At 50.9% G+C, this 13,372-nt stretch overlaps 1 protein-coding gene across 3 annotated transcripts in view; it reads left to right on the top strand.

Annotated features, from left to right (window-relative positions):
* Positions 1-13,372, top strand: part of PHF14 (PHD finger protein 14) — a 2,413,061-nt gene that overhangs the window by 278,350 nt on the left and 2,121,339 nt on the right. For all 3 annotated transcript variants that reach the window (XM_069648631.1, XM_069648632.1, XM_069648633.1), the window contains exon 5: positions 2,135-2,294. In XM_069648631.1, the coding sequence (XP_069504732.1) occupies positions 2,135-2,294 (160 nt within the window). The remainder of the gene's footprint in view (positions 1-2,134; positions 2,295-13,372) is intronic.

Here is a 13,372-nt window from a genome sequence, read left to right as displayed (position 1 = left end):
GTTACAGAATGCATGTTATGCACATCTCAAATGAATCACAAAAAACGCATGGAGAAAAATGCAAAAAATACTGTTGCCTTGGAACTTCATTTGGCTCATCCGTATCCATGGTTACGTCACCCATTCTGGGTGTTCACTCTGGGCCCTACGTCCTGCAGCCCTGTCCAAGCAAGCAAGCACTACATCACGTGATGCATGCTATGAGGCATTTCCATGATTGCGCTGCCGGCTTCATCGTGCAGACTCTTGCATGCCATGGGGTATTTTGAACTGGAACAGTGCAAGGACCTATCCCTCAAGGTAGCGATCCATATTGTACATCTAATTTGCTCAGGTCGCACTGAAGCAGTGATCCGCTCTGGATCCTTTCTGCCACGTTCATTGTGAGAATTGGTTTTACACAATTCAGAGCATATAACTGAGTGCTCTTCTCTTGTTTCTTTTACCCTCCCTTCTTTCCGGATGTGATCCATATCCTGTGTTGTACCTTTCTGCACCACGTTAAAGGTTGCATAGACACCAGTGGGGCATTTCCATCGGAAACCTTTTTTTGTAACTTTTGTATTCCTTCCCTTCCCCGTTCCCCCCGCACTCCCACATAAACCAGGGGAATTGGGAACTTTAATGTCTGACTTGCAACCCCCATGGCTGTTCTTTCTGGCATTTTGCCTTATAGGGCTCTATGGGTGATCTTTGGACATCATCAGATGTCTGTGCAGATGTGCGCCCAGTGGTGTATATACACATTTTACTTAGTTTATTTCATTATATGACACTGATGCTATTTTACTCACGGTTGACACATATTCTTTCTTGTCGTTGTAGAACAGAAAACGGTCCTGAAGAAAACTAGCCCTATCCGGGTGATTAGTTGAAACTAGGAGTTTATTTAGCGCTTAAGATTTTCATGTATAGAAGATAATGTGAACTGTACATTGTCCCGCCTAGCAGACCACGATTACATATGATTTTATTAATTACATATGGCTGTATTTCTGTTTAGAAAAAATTGGTTGAGATGGAATTTGCGACCACATACTAGACTGATTCAAGAGGAGAATCTACCTTGAAGCCTGATTGAACAGTATAGGATATTTGTGTTAACAATACTTGGTGTATTTTGCTTTTCTTTGCTCGCCATCTTGACACTATTTCACATTTCTCTACGCCATTTTCTTTTCTCTCCTTGTGTTTTGTGATTAATTTGCGATGTGCATAACATGTGTTCTGTAACATGTATGTGTTGAAGCCTCTTGTGGCAACATAGAAATAAATGATATATACTGATCATTTAAGTGTATTCATACACCCTCATTCCCCCACTTGCTGTTGGAATGGTGTTTTTCAGTGTAGGAAAAACAAATTCCCATCCCTCAGGGAGCTTGTTCATGGTATTTGCTAGTGATGATGCCAAGGTGATAATGTTTGCTATGATAGTTGATGCTGAGCAGGGCGGGGCTTGCTTTGATGAGTCCCTTCTTTTGGAGACTGCTTTCACCACATCTTCCGGCTGGAGCTTGGGTGAGAACGGTTCCATGTCCCTTTTTATGCTAGGAGCGAGTGATCCCGGATAGTCCAAAGGGAACTATATCCTTTAAAACAACTGGGGCTCTAGAACCTCTGGAACAGGAAAAAGTGGGCAAAGTGCTTTCTTCCAGGTGAAGATTAAATGTAATGATGTGGGTCATCTATTCCTGTGACGAGGACCCCGCGGCAAAGCAGTGGTTGGGAAAATGTCTTTGGGACTGAGTGGCAGGCCATTGTATCCCTATGACATAGAGCCAAGAAGCGCAGGGCGCTATGACACTGAGCATGTGGTGTTTAGGGAAGATGGATGATACCAGTAGTCTCAGGAAGTAAACTTCAGTCATTTGATTGTTTGCCTCTCCCTAACACTGTTAATTCAGACCAGTTTCAAAGCGGGAATGCCATTTCTGTTGCGGATAAAACCCTATTGCCTGAAGGAATTTATCCCAGCCACTTCCTATTTGTATATAAACTACTTTTGTATATGGACTTCTTGAGGAATACGCTTTGTTGGATCGCTTTATGAGCCAGTGTTGAATGATGCTTCAAAATACTTGTGCCAACATGTATACATATATACTTATGGCAGTTCTTCAATTTTTCTTAGGATGCTATGGCGTGGATGGAGAAAGTGATTCCATCATGAGCTCTGCTTCAGAAAATTCTACAGAGCCTTGGTTCTGCGATGCCTGTAAATGTGGGGTGTCTCCTAGTTGTGAACTGTGTCCAAACCAGGATGGGATATTTAAAGAGACTGATGCTGGCAGGTATGAAAAAAAGGTTGTCATTAAAACAAGATTGGTGACCTTCTTGTGGCTGAACTTACTGTTATGGAATACAAAGTAATTCTACACTACATACATTTATTTTAGCTTATATAACTTTGCAGTAAGTCTTACTATCGATGAATGTATGCTGATTTACCACCCTCGGCTTGCTGTGCAGCCAATTGGGTTGTGGGCTTTCATAATAGATCAATGTAGAAAGCAGCCTGTTGGCCGCCAATCCCACTGCCTCCTGCCATCCCAATGCCTAATGTTACCCCTAATATTTACCTCCCTTTGCTCCTGCTCTTTACTTGCCATCTGCTGCTCTGGCGTCTCCCTTTGCCGTTCATAAAAATGGAAAAGGGGGGGATCTCCCTCCAGCCCCCATTTTCATGGTAGCCAATTTACCTGTATTTTTGATGCACAAGTGGGAAAAGCCAAACGTTTTCTGCGTGTCCTTTTTGCCACTTCAAACAGAGCCATTAGGACCCTCGATGCTATCCCCTAGTTTAATGGCAGTAGTCCCCTCCAAGAGGGCTGTATTAGTTCACTTCTTTCAGGCCTATTAACTTGGCCGACAGACAGTTCCCAAACAGTACGGTATGCCATGAAACGCATTAATTGCTAAATATAAAGAAAATAGATTTTTTTTTTTTTTTGACAACCTGCATTTTCTCATGAAATGCTGTCTTTTTTCCCCCATATTGTTCATCCATTTTGTTTTTAATGTGTGCCACACCGCTTATTTAACTTAAATGACCTTTAATTTAAATGATGCATCAACACTGTGCATGTATAAACCCACAAAAAAATATTTTGAACTAAAGTAGCACATATTTCTGACCAATCCCACTGTTTCTGATAGTGACAGGGCATGCCAGTACTCCTCAAAGGCCAGTAAACTTTAGTTTTGTTAGTCATATTTGAGTTTTACCTGACCACGCCTTTTATCCTCGTCAGGATGATACAGTCCGTTAGATTGCGGTGGATCACATTAACTGGCACATACTATGTGCCCCACTCAACTTTTGAACTCTCGCTAGGTTGATAAAATGTGTTCCGACCGTACTCGATACAGCAGGTTCTTTCCCCACTGAGCTTCTGTAACATATTAACTGCCTAGTTTAAAAATGTTTATTCCTATTGCTTGCAGTTTGCATCTCCATTTATTTTTCTTATAAATAGTAAGATTGTGTTCAGAACCTCCCAGGCCTGTATTTGCATAGAAGCAAACATTGTACTGGTACCATATGCTATGCCACTGAATGAGCCCTTACTCCAAAGAAACTGTAGGTCTAGCAGGACTCTTCATAGGACAAGGACTCTGATTATATAAGCACTGTGAGAAACCGGACGTTTTTCTCCCACCTACTCCCCGGGATCTTCCATTCAGGTGGCCAGGGAAGGGCCATCGCTTTTGGACCCTGACCATGGGGGTGGACAAGCAAGGATCGATCGCCTGAGTGGGGGGGGGGGGTGGTCACAGGGAATTGAGAGGAGAATACCCAAGGGCAAGGATTAGTATTCCCCCTTTTATAATTGTTCCCCTGCCCACTCTCCCTCAGACTTAATGGGGTATTTCCAATTACACACCGTTTCCAAGAAGTACTGCGACGAGGAAGAGGTGATCGGGAGCCATTAGGATTAACTATGGAAAAACCATTAAAGAACAGGGGAAGACTACTACCACCTACCATTGAATTGTCCCACTAATAGTCAGGCATTCAACTATAATCATCCTCACCGGACTCCATTTGACTCCACTGAGGACTATAAAAGGCGTGGTTCTGACTGGACCAGATGAGCCAAGGAACAGGGAGCTGCAGCAAGAGAAGCCTGGAGCATCCGGAGGCGAACGGCTTTCCGAGGTGCTGGCTCAGTGTTCGTAAGGGCCTGCAGCATGATTAGGGAGCTTTGTCTCGAGGGAGCCAGAGCAAGGCATCCTGCTGGCGGTGTTCAGCGAAGTGCTTGTTCTCCAGCATGGGGTCTGGCATGGATTCACATGCTCATGAATATTCCCCGTCGTCAGGCTGGGAATCCTCAGTAAAGAAAAAACCAGTATCAGTTTCGTTTCTGATCTGTCTTTCGTAGTAGTAACTAATCACTTGTCTCTGTGTCATACTGACCACAGCCAATGACTGCCCTCTACCTAAGCCCCGCCTCTGGCAGCCATCTTCAGATTTTTACCGCACGTTCATGTGTTGGGATCCTCGTGCTATTGCTCTCGAGCGTTAGTGCTATTTTTTCACGTTTTTTCGGTCAAGAGCTTCAAGCTCCACCGACTCTCCATCCGATCAACGGGGACCCGTGTCGGATTGTTCTACGCCCCTCAAGGGTGAAGATTCGTCGAGCTACGCTTTTGGAGGACTCCAGAAGTTTCTCAGTCCCATCTCGGTCATGGCCCAGGAGAAGGGAAGCTCGACGCCCGGAAAGCTGTTCAGGGTCTGCCCTGGATGCCAGCTGCAGAATGTCTTTAAGGAAGACGAACACTCCTTTTGTCTTTACTGCCTACATGAAGACAAGACGCACGTGGAGAAGGACTGTGCGTTTTGCGGCAACATGTCGGAGCGGACCATGAAGGACCGCCATCAACGTCTCGCCAACTGGCTGGAAGGGAAGAGCCCGTCCGGCGAGAAGAAGAAGAAATCCGAGCGGTCTTCTAAGACCTTTGAGGACGCCCCGGCGACGGGGGTCCAACATAAGGCCAAGCACCGCGAGTCCGCTGGCAGCGGGAGCGCCGAACGGTCGGGCTCTACGGGCACCAGGCAGAGCGCACCCTCCCCGGCACCATCAACCACGAGCCAACGCTCTGGGTCGGGTAAGAGGAAGGCCGAGCACCCGGCGAAGCTCCTGGAGAGACCCTGGTCGAGCTCGGAGGCGGAGCGAGGCAGTGTCCCCCCCCTCAAGCAGAAGGCGGTGAGCGCACCAAGGGTGGTGAAAGCCTTAATCCATCCGGCCAAGGCCTCTATCGAGACAGTCGCGGCGGCCCTGGCTCAGCCTGTTGAGGCTACGCCAGTGGTGGCGACCTCGGGGCTCAGAATCTCCCTGCCACCGCGGAGGGAGTCCTCTTTTATGCCCATCGACAGGACCCCCGTGAAACCTCCGACGGAGAAGAAAAAGGGGGGGCAGGAGGTCGCCGTGGATTCGGCCTCAACCTCTGAGGAAGAACTGATGGAGGTCTTAAGCCACGGCGTTGGCGTGGAAGAAGACCAGCCCGTCGGGAGGGATCCCGACGCAGGAGACGACGACATTGTCGAGGGTACCGACGGGGCCCCTGACCGCCCGTCGGATTCCCCTCTGCCAGTACCGCAAGACAACTCGGCGGCCATTTAGTTGGCTATACAGTCCTTATGCGCAGAGATAAGGACGAGACTGCTGTTACCAGTGGAGGAACCACTCCCGTCAGGGGACCCGGAACCAGGCCCTTCGGGCAGCCCCCCTCCTAAGAAAAGAAGGATTCACCCTCCACCTCCTTTTCAGCCGTCGCGCCCCGTTCAGCCTTCCTCCCCGTCCACGACTCGAGGGGATGATACGGGGACTGACACGGCCGCAACGGGTACGGACGACGAAGTGTACGATGAGGATCTGCCGTCGTCTCCTCCCACCCGGGCTTCCCCGCCCGACGAGATTGGATCTTTTCACTCCATGATCACCAGGGCATCCGAGCTCTTCCAGCTCTGCCCTGAGGAGAAGAAGGAAGGTTTCCTTTATCAGCGGTGCGAGGCCAAGAGGAAGACGGTCCTCGCGGTACCTCTACTGGACGATATTTGGGATGAGGGCCTCGCCCTCCTCAAGAACCCATCCACGACGCCGGCTAGAAGAGACCGGTACGAGAAGAAGTACCGGGTCCCGGACGCGGCCCCCTTGTGCCTCCGGGCGCAGCCTACCCCGGACTCCGTCGTCTCCGCGGCGGCCAGGAAGAAAGCGGGGGGGAGGTCGCGGCCTCCACGTCGACTTCCCCGCCGGATGGCGAGGGAAAGAAATTGGACACGATGGGGCGCAGGGTCATCTCGTCTGCAGCGACGACGATTAAGGCGGCTAACGCCTTGGCTATCGTAGCCCGGTACGACAGGGAGCTGTGGTACAAGCTGGCTCCCCTGCTGGACTTCCTACCGGACGACAAGAGGGCGGATGCCCTGGAGATCTTGCAGGAAGGTGAGGTGGCGTCGGACCACGCCATCACTATTGCGACAGACATCGCCGACACTGGATTTCGCCAGTTGGGCAACGGCGTGTGCCTTAGGCGGCGTGGATGGCTCAAGGCTACTGACTTCCGTCAAGACGTACAGACCAGAGTCCTGGACATGCCGTTCGATGGGAACAACCTGTTTGGGAAAACAGTGGACGATTCCCTTCAAGCCATTAAAGCGGACACGGAGACAGCCCGGGCTCTCGGGGTTCTCCAGCAACGGCTGCCGCCCTTTCGGAGCGGCGGAGGCAAGGGCGCCTCCAAAGGTTCCGGCGGCGGATTTTCCACCTACCGTCAAGCGGCCCGTTCGTCGTCTCAAGAAGCTTACAGGGGACGAGGCAAGTCAGGCGGACCCCGCCGTCGTCGCCAAGGAGGTCAAGGCGGCAAAGCCTCGTCTAAGCAGGATTGAACCGGCCGTGGGGTCGGGCCCCCACCGAAGCACCCCGGTGGGAGGCCGGCTGGCGAGCTTCGTCAGCGTGTGGGAGTCCATCTCCACCGACCGTTGGGTGCTGGACGCCCTAGCCCAGGGCCACGCGCTCGAGTTTCAAAGAAGGTGCCCGCGCGTCCCCCCTGTGGCCAGGAAAGAGCTTCACGTCCCTCAGCTTCTCCGGGAGGTAAGGGCGATGCTAAGGAAGGGCGCCATCGAACTCGTCCCAAGGAGGCTTCGGGGCTCCGGAGTTTACTCAAGATACTTCCTCGTGAAGAAGACGACGGGAGGATGGCGCCCCATCCTAGACCTACGACGGCTGAACAAGTTCATCAAGGCTCAGAAGTTCCGGATGGTCACCCTCCAGCACGTCCTGGGTCAGCTGGAGGAGGGCGACTTCCTGTCGTCGTTGGATTTGGAGGATGCCTACTTCCATATTCCCATCCTAAAGGGGCACCGAAAATTCCTCAGGTTCGTGGTCCAAGGGCGTCACTACCAGTTCAGAGCCCTTCCCTTCGGTCTACGGTCGGCACCCAGGGTATTCACCAAGTGCCTTGCACCAGTGGCGGCGCAGCTGCGCCGAGAGGGGATCCACGTCTACCCCTACCTGGACGACTGGCTCATCCGAGCCAAGACGAGGGAGCTCGCCGTGGAGCACACGGCAAGGACCGTCAACTTCTCACGGACCTGGGATTCTCCGTGAACTACGCCAAGTCGCACCTGGTACCCGCGCAAAACGCACTGTTTCTGGGAGCGAAGCTCGACACAGTGTCCCTTCGGGCCTCCCCGTCGGAGGAAAGGACCAGGTCCATCCTGGGCAAGGTACAGCGGATGTTGGTTTCCGACGCGGCCAAGGTGAGGTCCATCAAGTCCCTCCTCAGAATGATGTCTTCCTGCATCTACCTCATTCCCATGTGCAGGCTCCGGATGCGCCCGTTGCAGGAGTTCCTGGACGCGCGCTGGATCCAAACGACGGGCGGCTTCGAGGAGAGGATCACACTCGACGAGAGTTTCCGCCGAGCGATCCGGTGGTGGGGCACCCGCGCGCATCTGACGGCGGGCATGGACTTCCAGACCCCAGACCACCAGGAGACAGTGACCACGGATGCCTCCCTGGAAGGGTGGGGAGCGCACACCGAAAATCTGCACGCGAGAGGCCTTTGGCTCCCGACGGAGAAGTCCCTCCATATCAACGTCCTGGAGCTCCGTGCAGTGTTCTGGGCCCTCAGGTCCTTCCTTCCGTCCCTCAAGGGCAAGGTGGTGAGGATCTTCACCGACAACACCACCACCATGTTTTACATCAGGAAACAGGGCGGAACCAGGTCCCCAGCACTGTCCAAGGAGGCGCAGGACCTGTGGCATTGGGCCGTCGCCCAAAGGATGTTTCTGGTGCCGTTTCATCTGGCAGGGATAAAAAACACCATCGCCGACTCACTCAGCAGGGAGCTGCGCTCGTGCCACGAGTGGGAACTACGCCAGGATCTAGTGGATCGCCTCTTCCGACGGTGGGGCACACCCAAGATCGACCTGTTTGCGACGGCAACAAACTCCAAGTGCCGGAGGTTCGCCAGCAGGTTTCCCCAGCCGAGGAGCATGGGCGATGCTTTCTCGTTCCCCTGGGCGGGCCTGTTCCTATACGCGTTCCCTCCATTGCCACTACTGATCCGGCTCATCAACCAGCTCAAGAGGTCACGGTGCAGGATGATCCTCGTCGCACCTGCGTGGCCGAGGCAGATATGGTTCCCGGACCTTCTGGACTTGTCAGCGTCCCCGTCAATCAAGCTGCCAGTGGACGCGGATCTGCTCTCCAGGGAAGGAGGCGCCATCCTCCACCACGACCCGAAGTCGCTGAACTTGCAGGCCTGGCTCCTGCAGCGCTAGAGTTTGGAGGATATGACATACCGGCCGACTGCAGAGAGGTTCTTGCAAAGGCCAGGGCGTCCTCGACTCTTAAATGCTACGGACACAAATGGAAGAGGTTCTCTGTCTGGTGCCACGCACAGAAGATTAACCCTCTAAGGATTACGGCTCCCCAAGTACTGCTGTACCTGTTGACGCTGGCCAAAGCTGGACTGGCACACGCGTCAATCAAGATTCATCTTGCTGCAATCTCCCGGTACACTAGAACCACGGGGCGGACGTCCTTGTGGTCTCATCGTCTGGTGAAAGAGTTCATGAAGGGACTGTTCAGATTGTTCCCGCCGGTGAAGGCTCCGGCTCCGGCCCCGGCGTGGGAGCTCAACGTGGTGCTGACCAAGCTCATGGGACCTCCGTTCGAGCCTCTGCACTCGGCCCCGTTGAAGTTCCTGTCGTGGAAAACAGCGTTTCTTGTGGCCATCACCTCCGCACGACGTGTGGGAGAGATCCAGGCCCTTTCCTGCAAGGCCCCGTACTTGACTTTTCACGACACGAGGGTGGTGCTCAGGACGCACCCCTCCTTCATGCCCAAGGTGCCGTCGGACTTCCATCTCAATGAACCCTTGGTGTTGCCTGTGTTTTTCCCGTCGCCTTCGTCGCCGGCTGAGAGGACTTTGCACTCGCTGGATGTGGCTAGAGCGCTGAAGTTCTACGTGGATCGCACGAAGTGTTTTCGGAAGCCGTCACAACTCTTTGTGAACTTTGGACCTGTCAATCAGGGGAAGGCTCTCTCGAAGGCTTCCATTTCCAGATGGCTCTCCGGCTGTATCATGTACTGTCACCGGTTGGCAAACCGACCGCTGCCTGGCCGTCCGAGAGCACATTCCACCAGAGCGATCGCAGCTACCACGGCGTTCCTATCTGGTGTGCCCCTGCTGGACTTTGCAGGGCTGCTACGTGGAGGTCGACGCACACCTTCACGAAATTCTACTGCGTCGATCGGGATTCCAGGGAGGAGTCCAGGGTCGGCCAAGCAGTGCTGCGCAACCTGTTCGCCTGAGGTGAGCCTGGTGAGGAGGTAAGATTGCTTAATGTTGAGTTTGATGTGATGCTTAATCTTGAGCCTTTGCCACCTCCCGTGGTTGTGCATGTGGGTACTGCTATGTATTCTTTATTCATGAGCATGTGAATCCATGCCAGACCCCATGCTGGAGAAGGAACAAGTTACTTACCTGTAACTGTTGTTCTCCAGCATGGGTCTGGCATGGATTCACATGCGAACCCTCCCGCCTACCCCTCTGCGGCTCTTCACTTGGTCATACTGCCACTTCACGTGCTTCCAAATCTGAAGATGGCTGCCAGAGGCGGGGCTTAGGTAGAGGGCAGTCATTGGCTGTGGTCAGTATGACGCAGAGACCAGTGATTGGTTACTACTACGAAAGACAGATCAGAAACGAAACTGATACTGGTTTTTTCTTTACCGAGGATTCCCAGCCTGACGACGGGGAATATTCATGAGCATGTGAATCCATGCCAGACCCATGCTGGAGAACAACAGTTACAGGTAAGTAACTTGTTCCTTCCTTTGTGATGTGTGCCGGTCCCAAAGGTGTCCGAGGGGCAGGTGGTGAGACCCTGACCTCGACCCAATGCATCCACGAGAGACCGCTCGCCAGCACTACGCTACCTGGTGAGTTTCAAACAAGTGAGAGAGAGAACTCTGGAGCGTGCGGTTGGCTGGAGCAGAAAGGGAGAAAAGACCAAATTTTGTAAAGTGGAAAAAAAGAGAGAAAGCATAAAAGAACAAAGTAAGAAAGAAAGAAGAAAGGAGGGAAGTGGAAGGAAGGAGAAAGCGCGCTAGTGGTGACAAATAAAGCAAAGTCCAGAGTAAAGATATTTAAAGAGATATACAAGAAAAGGGTGCGAACGACCCGAACAGAGGAAACCAGTATACAGGAGTGAAAGAAGTGTGCAAGAGGCACAATAAGGAAAAGGACAGGTGCAAGGGTGCAAGAGGCGCACCACAGAAAGTAAAGCAAAAGAAGGTGCAAGTTTGCACGACAAAGTGAAAGAAACAGCTTAAGGAAGTAACTGAAGATAAAAGGTTAAAAGGAAAACAAGTACAAGAAATAGAGTGGGGCTAAAAATCAGAGTGATCGTGCTTCGGAGGAGCAACGAGCCTGGCATTTTCGTAACTTTCTAATTCTACCCCATGAAAGGATTGTATGTGAAAGAAACTGTATAGAAGGAAAAGTTGCATTCTGACCAGCTGAACTTAGAACCCGGAGAGGTCTAACAGGAACTGTCTTTTTGTTTGAAGAGATTGAAGCTTGTGGAAGGGAACTCCAAGAGACCCAGAGAAATTGTAAACTCCATTGACTTACTGCAAGAGCCCTACGTGGAAGGTTCCAAGAGCAACCCTTTTGCGTTGAACTATTTTTGAACTGGCAGAACTACACCTATTGGTAATACTACCTGAAACCAGCTGTGGTTTACATTTCCTTTTTTTTAACCACTATTTTTCTTTAAGAAGACTTCCTATCACATTTTGTCAAACAGTGGGGGCAAGCATAGGTTTAGACACAGGCCGATTTTGGTTTTGGACTTTCAGACATCGGCGGCATCAATTGAGGGAAAAATCCCTTTAGAGTTGGGGCTAGTTGGGTATTACACCAACCCAGGAACTTTTTAAAACAGTTACCTTTTGAGTCTGTCTCTCAGCACTCTAATTATATAATGGCTCTGCTTATATAGGGGGTCTGTTTACACCAGTTGAGGATTACAACTGCATACAGTGATATAGATTTTTGGAAGTGTGTGATGGTCTACTGTGTCAAAAGCTGGTGGGAGGTCTAGGAGAAGCAGGAGGCAAAGATGGCCATCATCAAGGATTTTAAGGGTGAAAGTGGTCATTCCCCAAAAATATAAACCAAAACTCAGAATAAATAGACACACCCCAGTAGCGGATGAGACCAGGAGAATGATTGAGTCAAACAAAGGCTCTTTTATATAGCATAAATAAAGACATGCAGAGGACTCTGCTGCTCTGAGAGCGCTCTGCCAACAATTCAGAAACATGACATAAACACAATAATCGTCATCTATGATGATTTCTATAAGTGTTACATGGTTCCACCTCATTGGCTCGTTTTGCTAGTACAGTATAAAATATAAGGTAACGATGCTGCTTGATTGGCTGATGCTGAATTTGCTGCTTCTTGTGGCATGTGGGTCAGCTGGGCTCCTCTGGGAGGGATGAAGGTCAGGCTGAGTCCACACCACCAGTCATCAAACTAATCTAAAGTACACAGTAATTACTGACATGCAATTGATTTATATAAGACGTAGAATATGTACAAAAATGCAGGGTTGTCTATAAATTGTAGTGAAAGACGCACATTCTTAACCTGGACCTCAGTTGGGACAGGGGTGCAAGGGTCCAGGTGCCTTATCTGAAAGTACCCTCCTAAGATTTATTTGCATGGCGCTTCATTGTTAAAATGAATGGATTGATAGGGGTTGGTACAGGGAGAATATATGATCACTCTGGATTAGTTACATGGGGGGGGGGCATCTAGGGTGGCCCATAGGGATGGGTACCACCATCTGCTACATGAAAAAAACAAAGTGGAGCAAGGGTTATACAGGCAATAATTCCTAAAGGTAGGAGAGGGGACAAGGACCTGGGGCAGGTTTGTCGAGACGGTTGGTTTTTGCAAGCCAGGCTTCGGCCCGGTCACACAGGGCAATGATCTCAGAGGAGGAGAAGAAATACATTGTCAGTTTGCAAAAATTTGCGTTCAAGCTTCTGTGAGAACAGGACAGCCGCGGCGCAGACTAGAAATAGATGGAGTCGGGAATAATAAAATGGATTTTGGGGTTGTACGATATGGAGTTTGTGTCATGGAATGGCTTCCAAGCTCCATCGCCAGTACCCCGGACCCAGGGACGTCTCCAGCAAATAAATGAGCATAACTTCCACTTCATACAGGATGTAGGGGGGGTCAAAAGGACCCTTCCTCCCTTACAAATCCCCCTTTCGTTACATCGAAAGGAACGAATGAGCTAGAGTTCTCAAACGTTTTTAGGTTCTTCCTCTAGCACAGCTTCATCCCAGGCTGGGGTTCCCTTAATAGGCATCCAGGCCCTACAGACAGATCACAGGCTTTGTCCTCTCCTTGCATACTCTTCAGGGGTGCATGTCATATATATATATATTTCTGAGGCTTGTGGAATCTGCTTAGATCACATGCTGTGCATAGGCCGACATCTAGTGGAAGCTGCGGAGTATTAGTTTGTTTTTCGAAACTCGAAAATGGGCGTCGACACGGGCGTGCCAGTAATACTATCCCTAGTGTGACGTCCACTGTACCCAAGATCCCTCACGCGTATAGGATCCTCAGATTGTTTTTTTCCGCCATACTGGTCGGAAGCATTTTGCGGAGTCCCCTGGCCTTAGCCATACTTTTGCTAAAAATTTAAAATAATAATCTATTGACATCCTTCACCACCCCAACGTCGAACTTCGACACTCGACGCCGGCTGGAGAAGAAATCGACCGTCGGCTGCTGCATGACGGATTTGGGCCTCGGAAGGCCTCAGGCC

This window comes from Ambystoma mexicanum, chromosome 2q, assembly GCF_040938575.1.
Source record: "Ambystoma mexicanum isolate Mex_15411 chromosome 2q, UKY_AmexF1_1, whole genome shotgun sequence".
In the NCBI taxonomy this organism is placed as follows: domain Eukaryota; kingdom Metazoa; phylum Chordata; class Amphibia; order Caudata; family Ambystomatidae; genus Ambystoma; species Ambystoma mexicanum.
The sequence above is the reverse complement of the archived record's forward strand: the minus strand, read 5'-3'. Positions and strand labels throughout refer to the sequence as shown.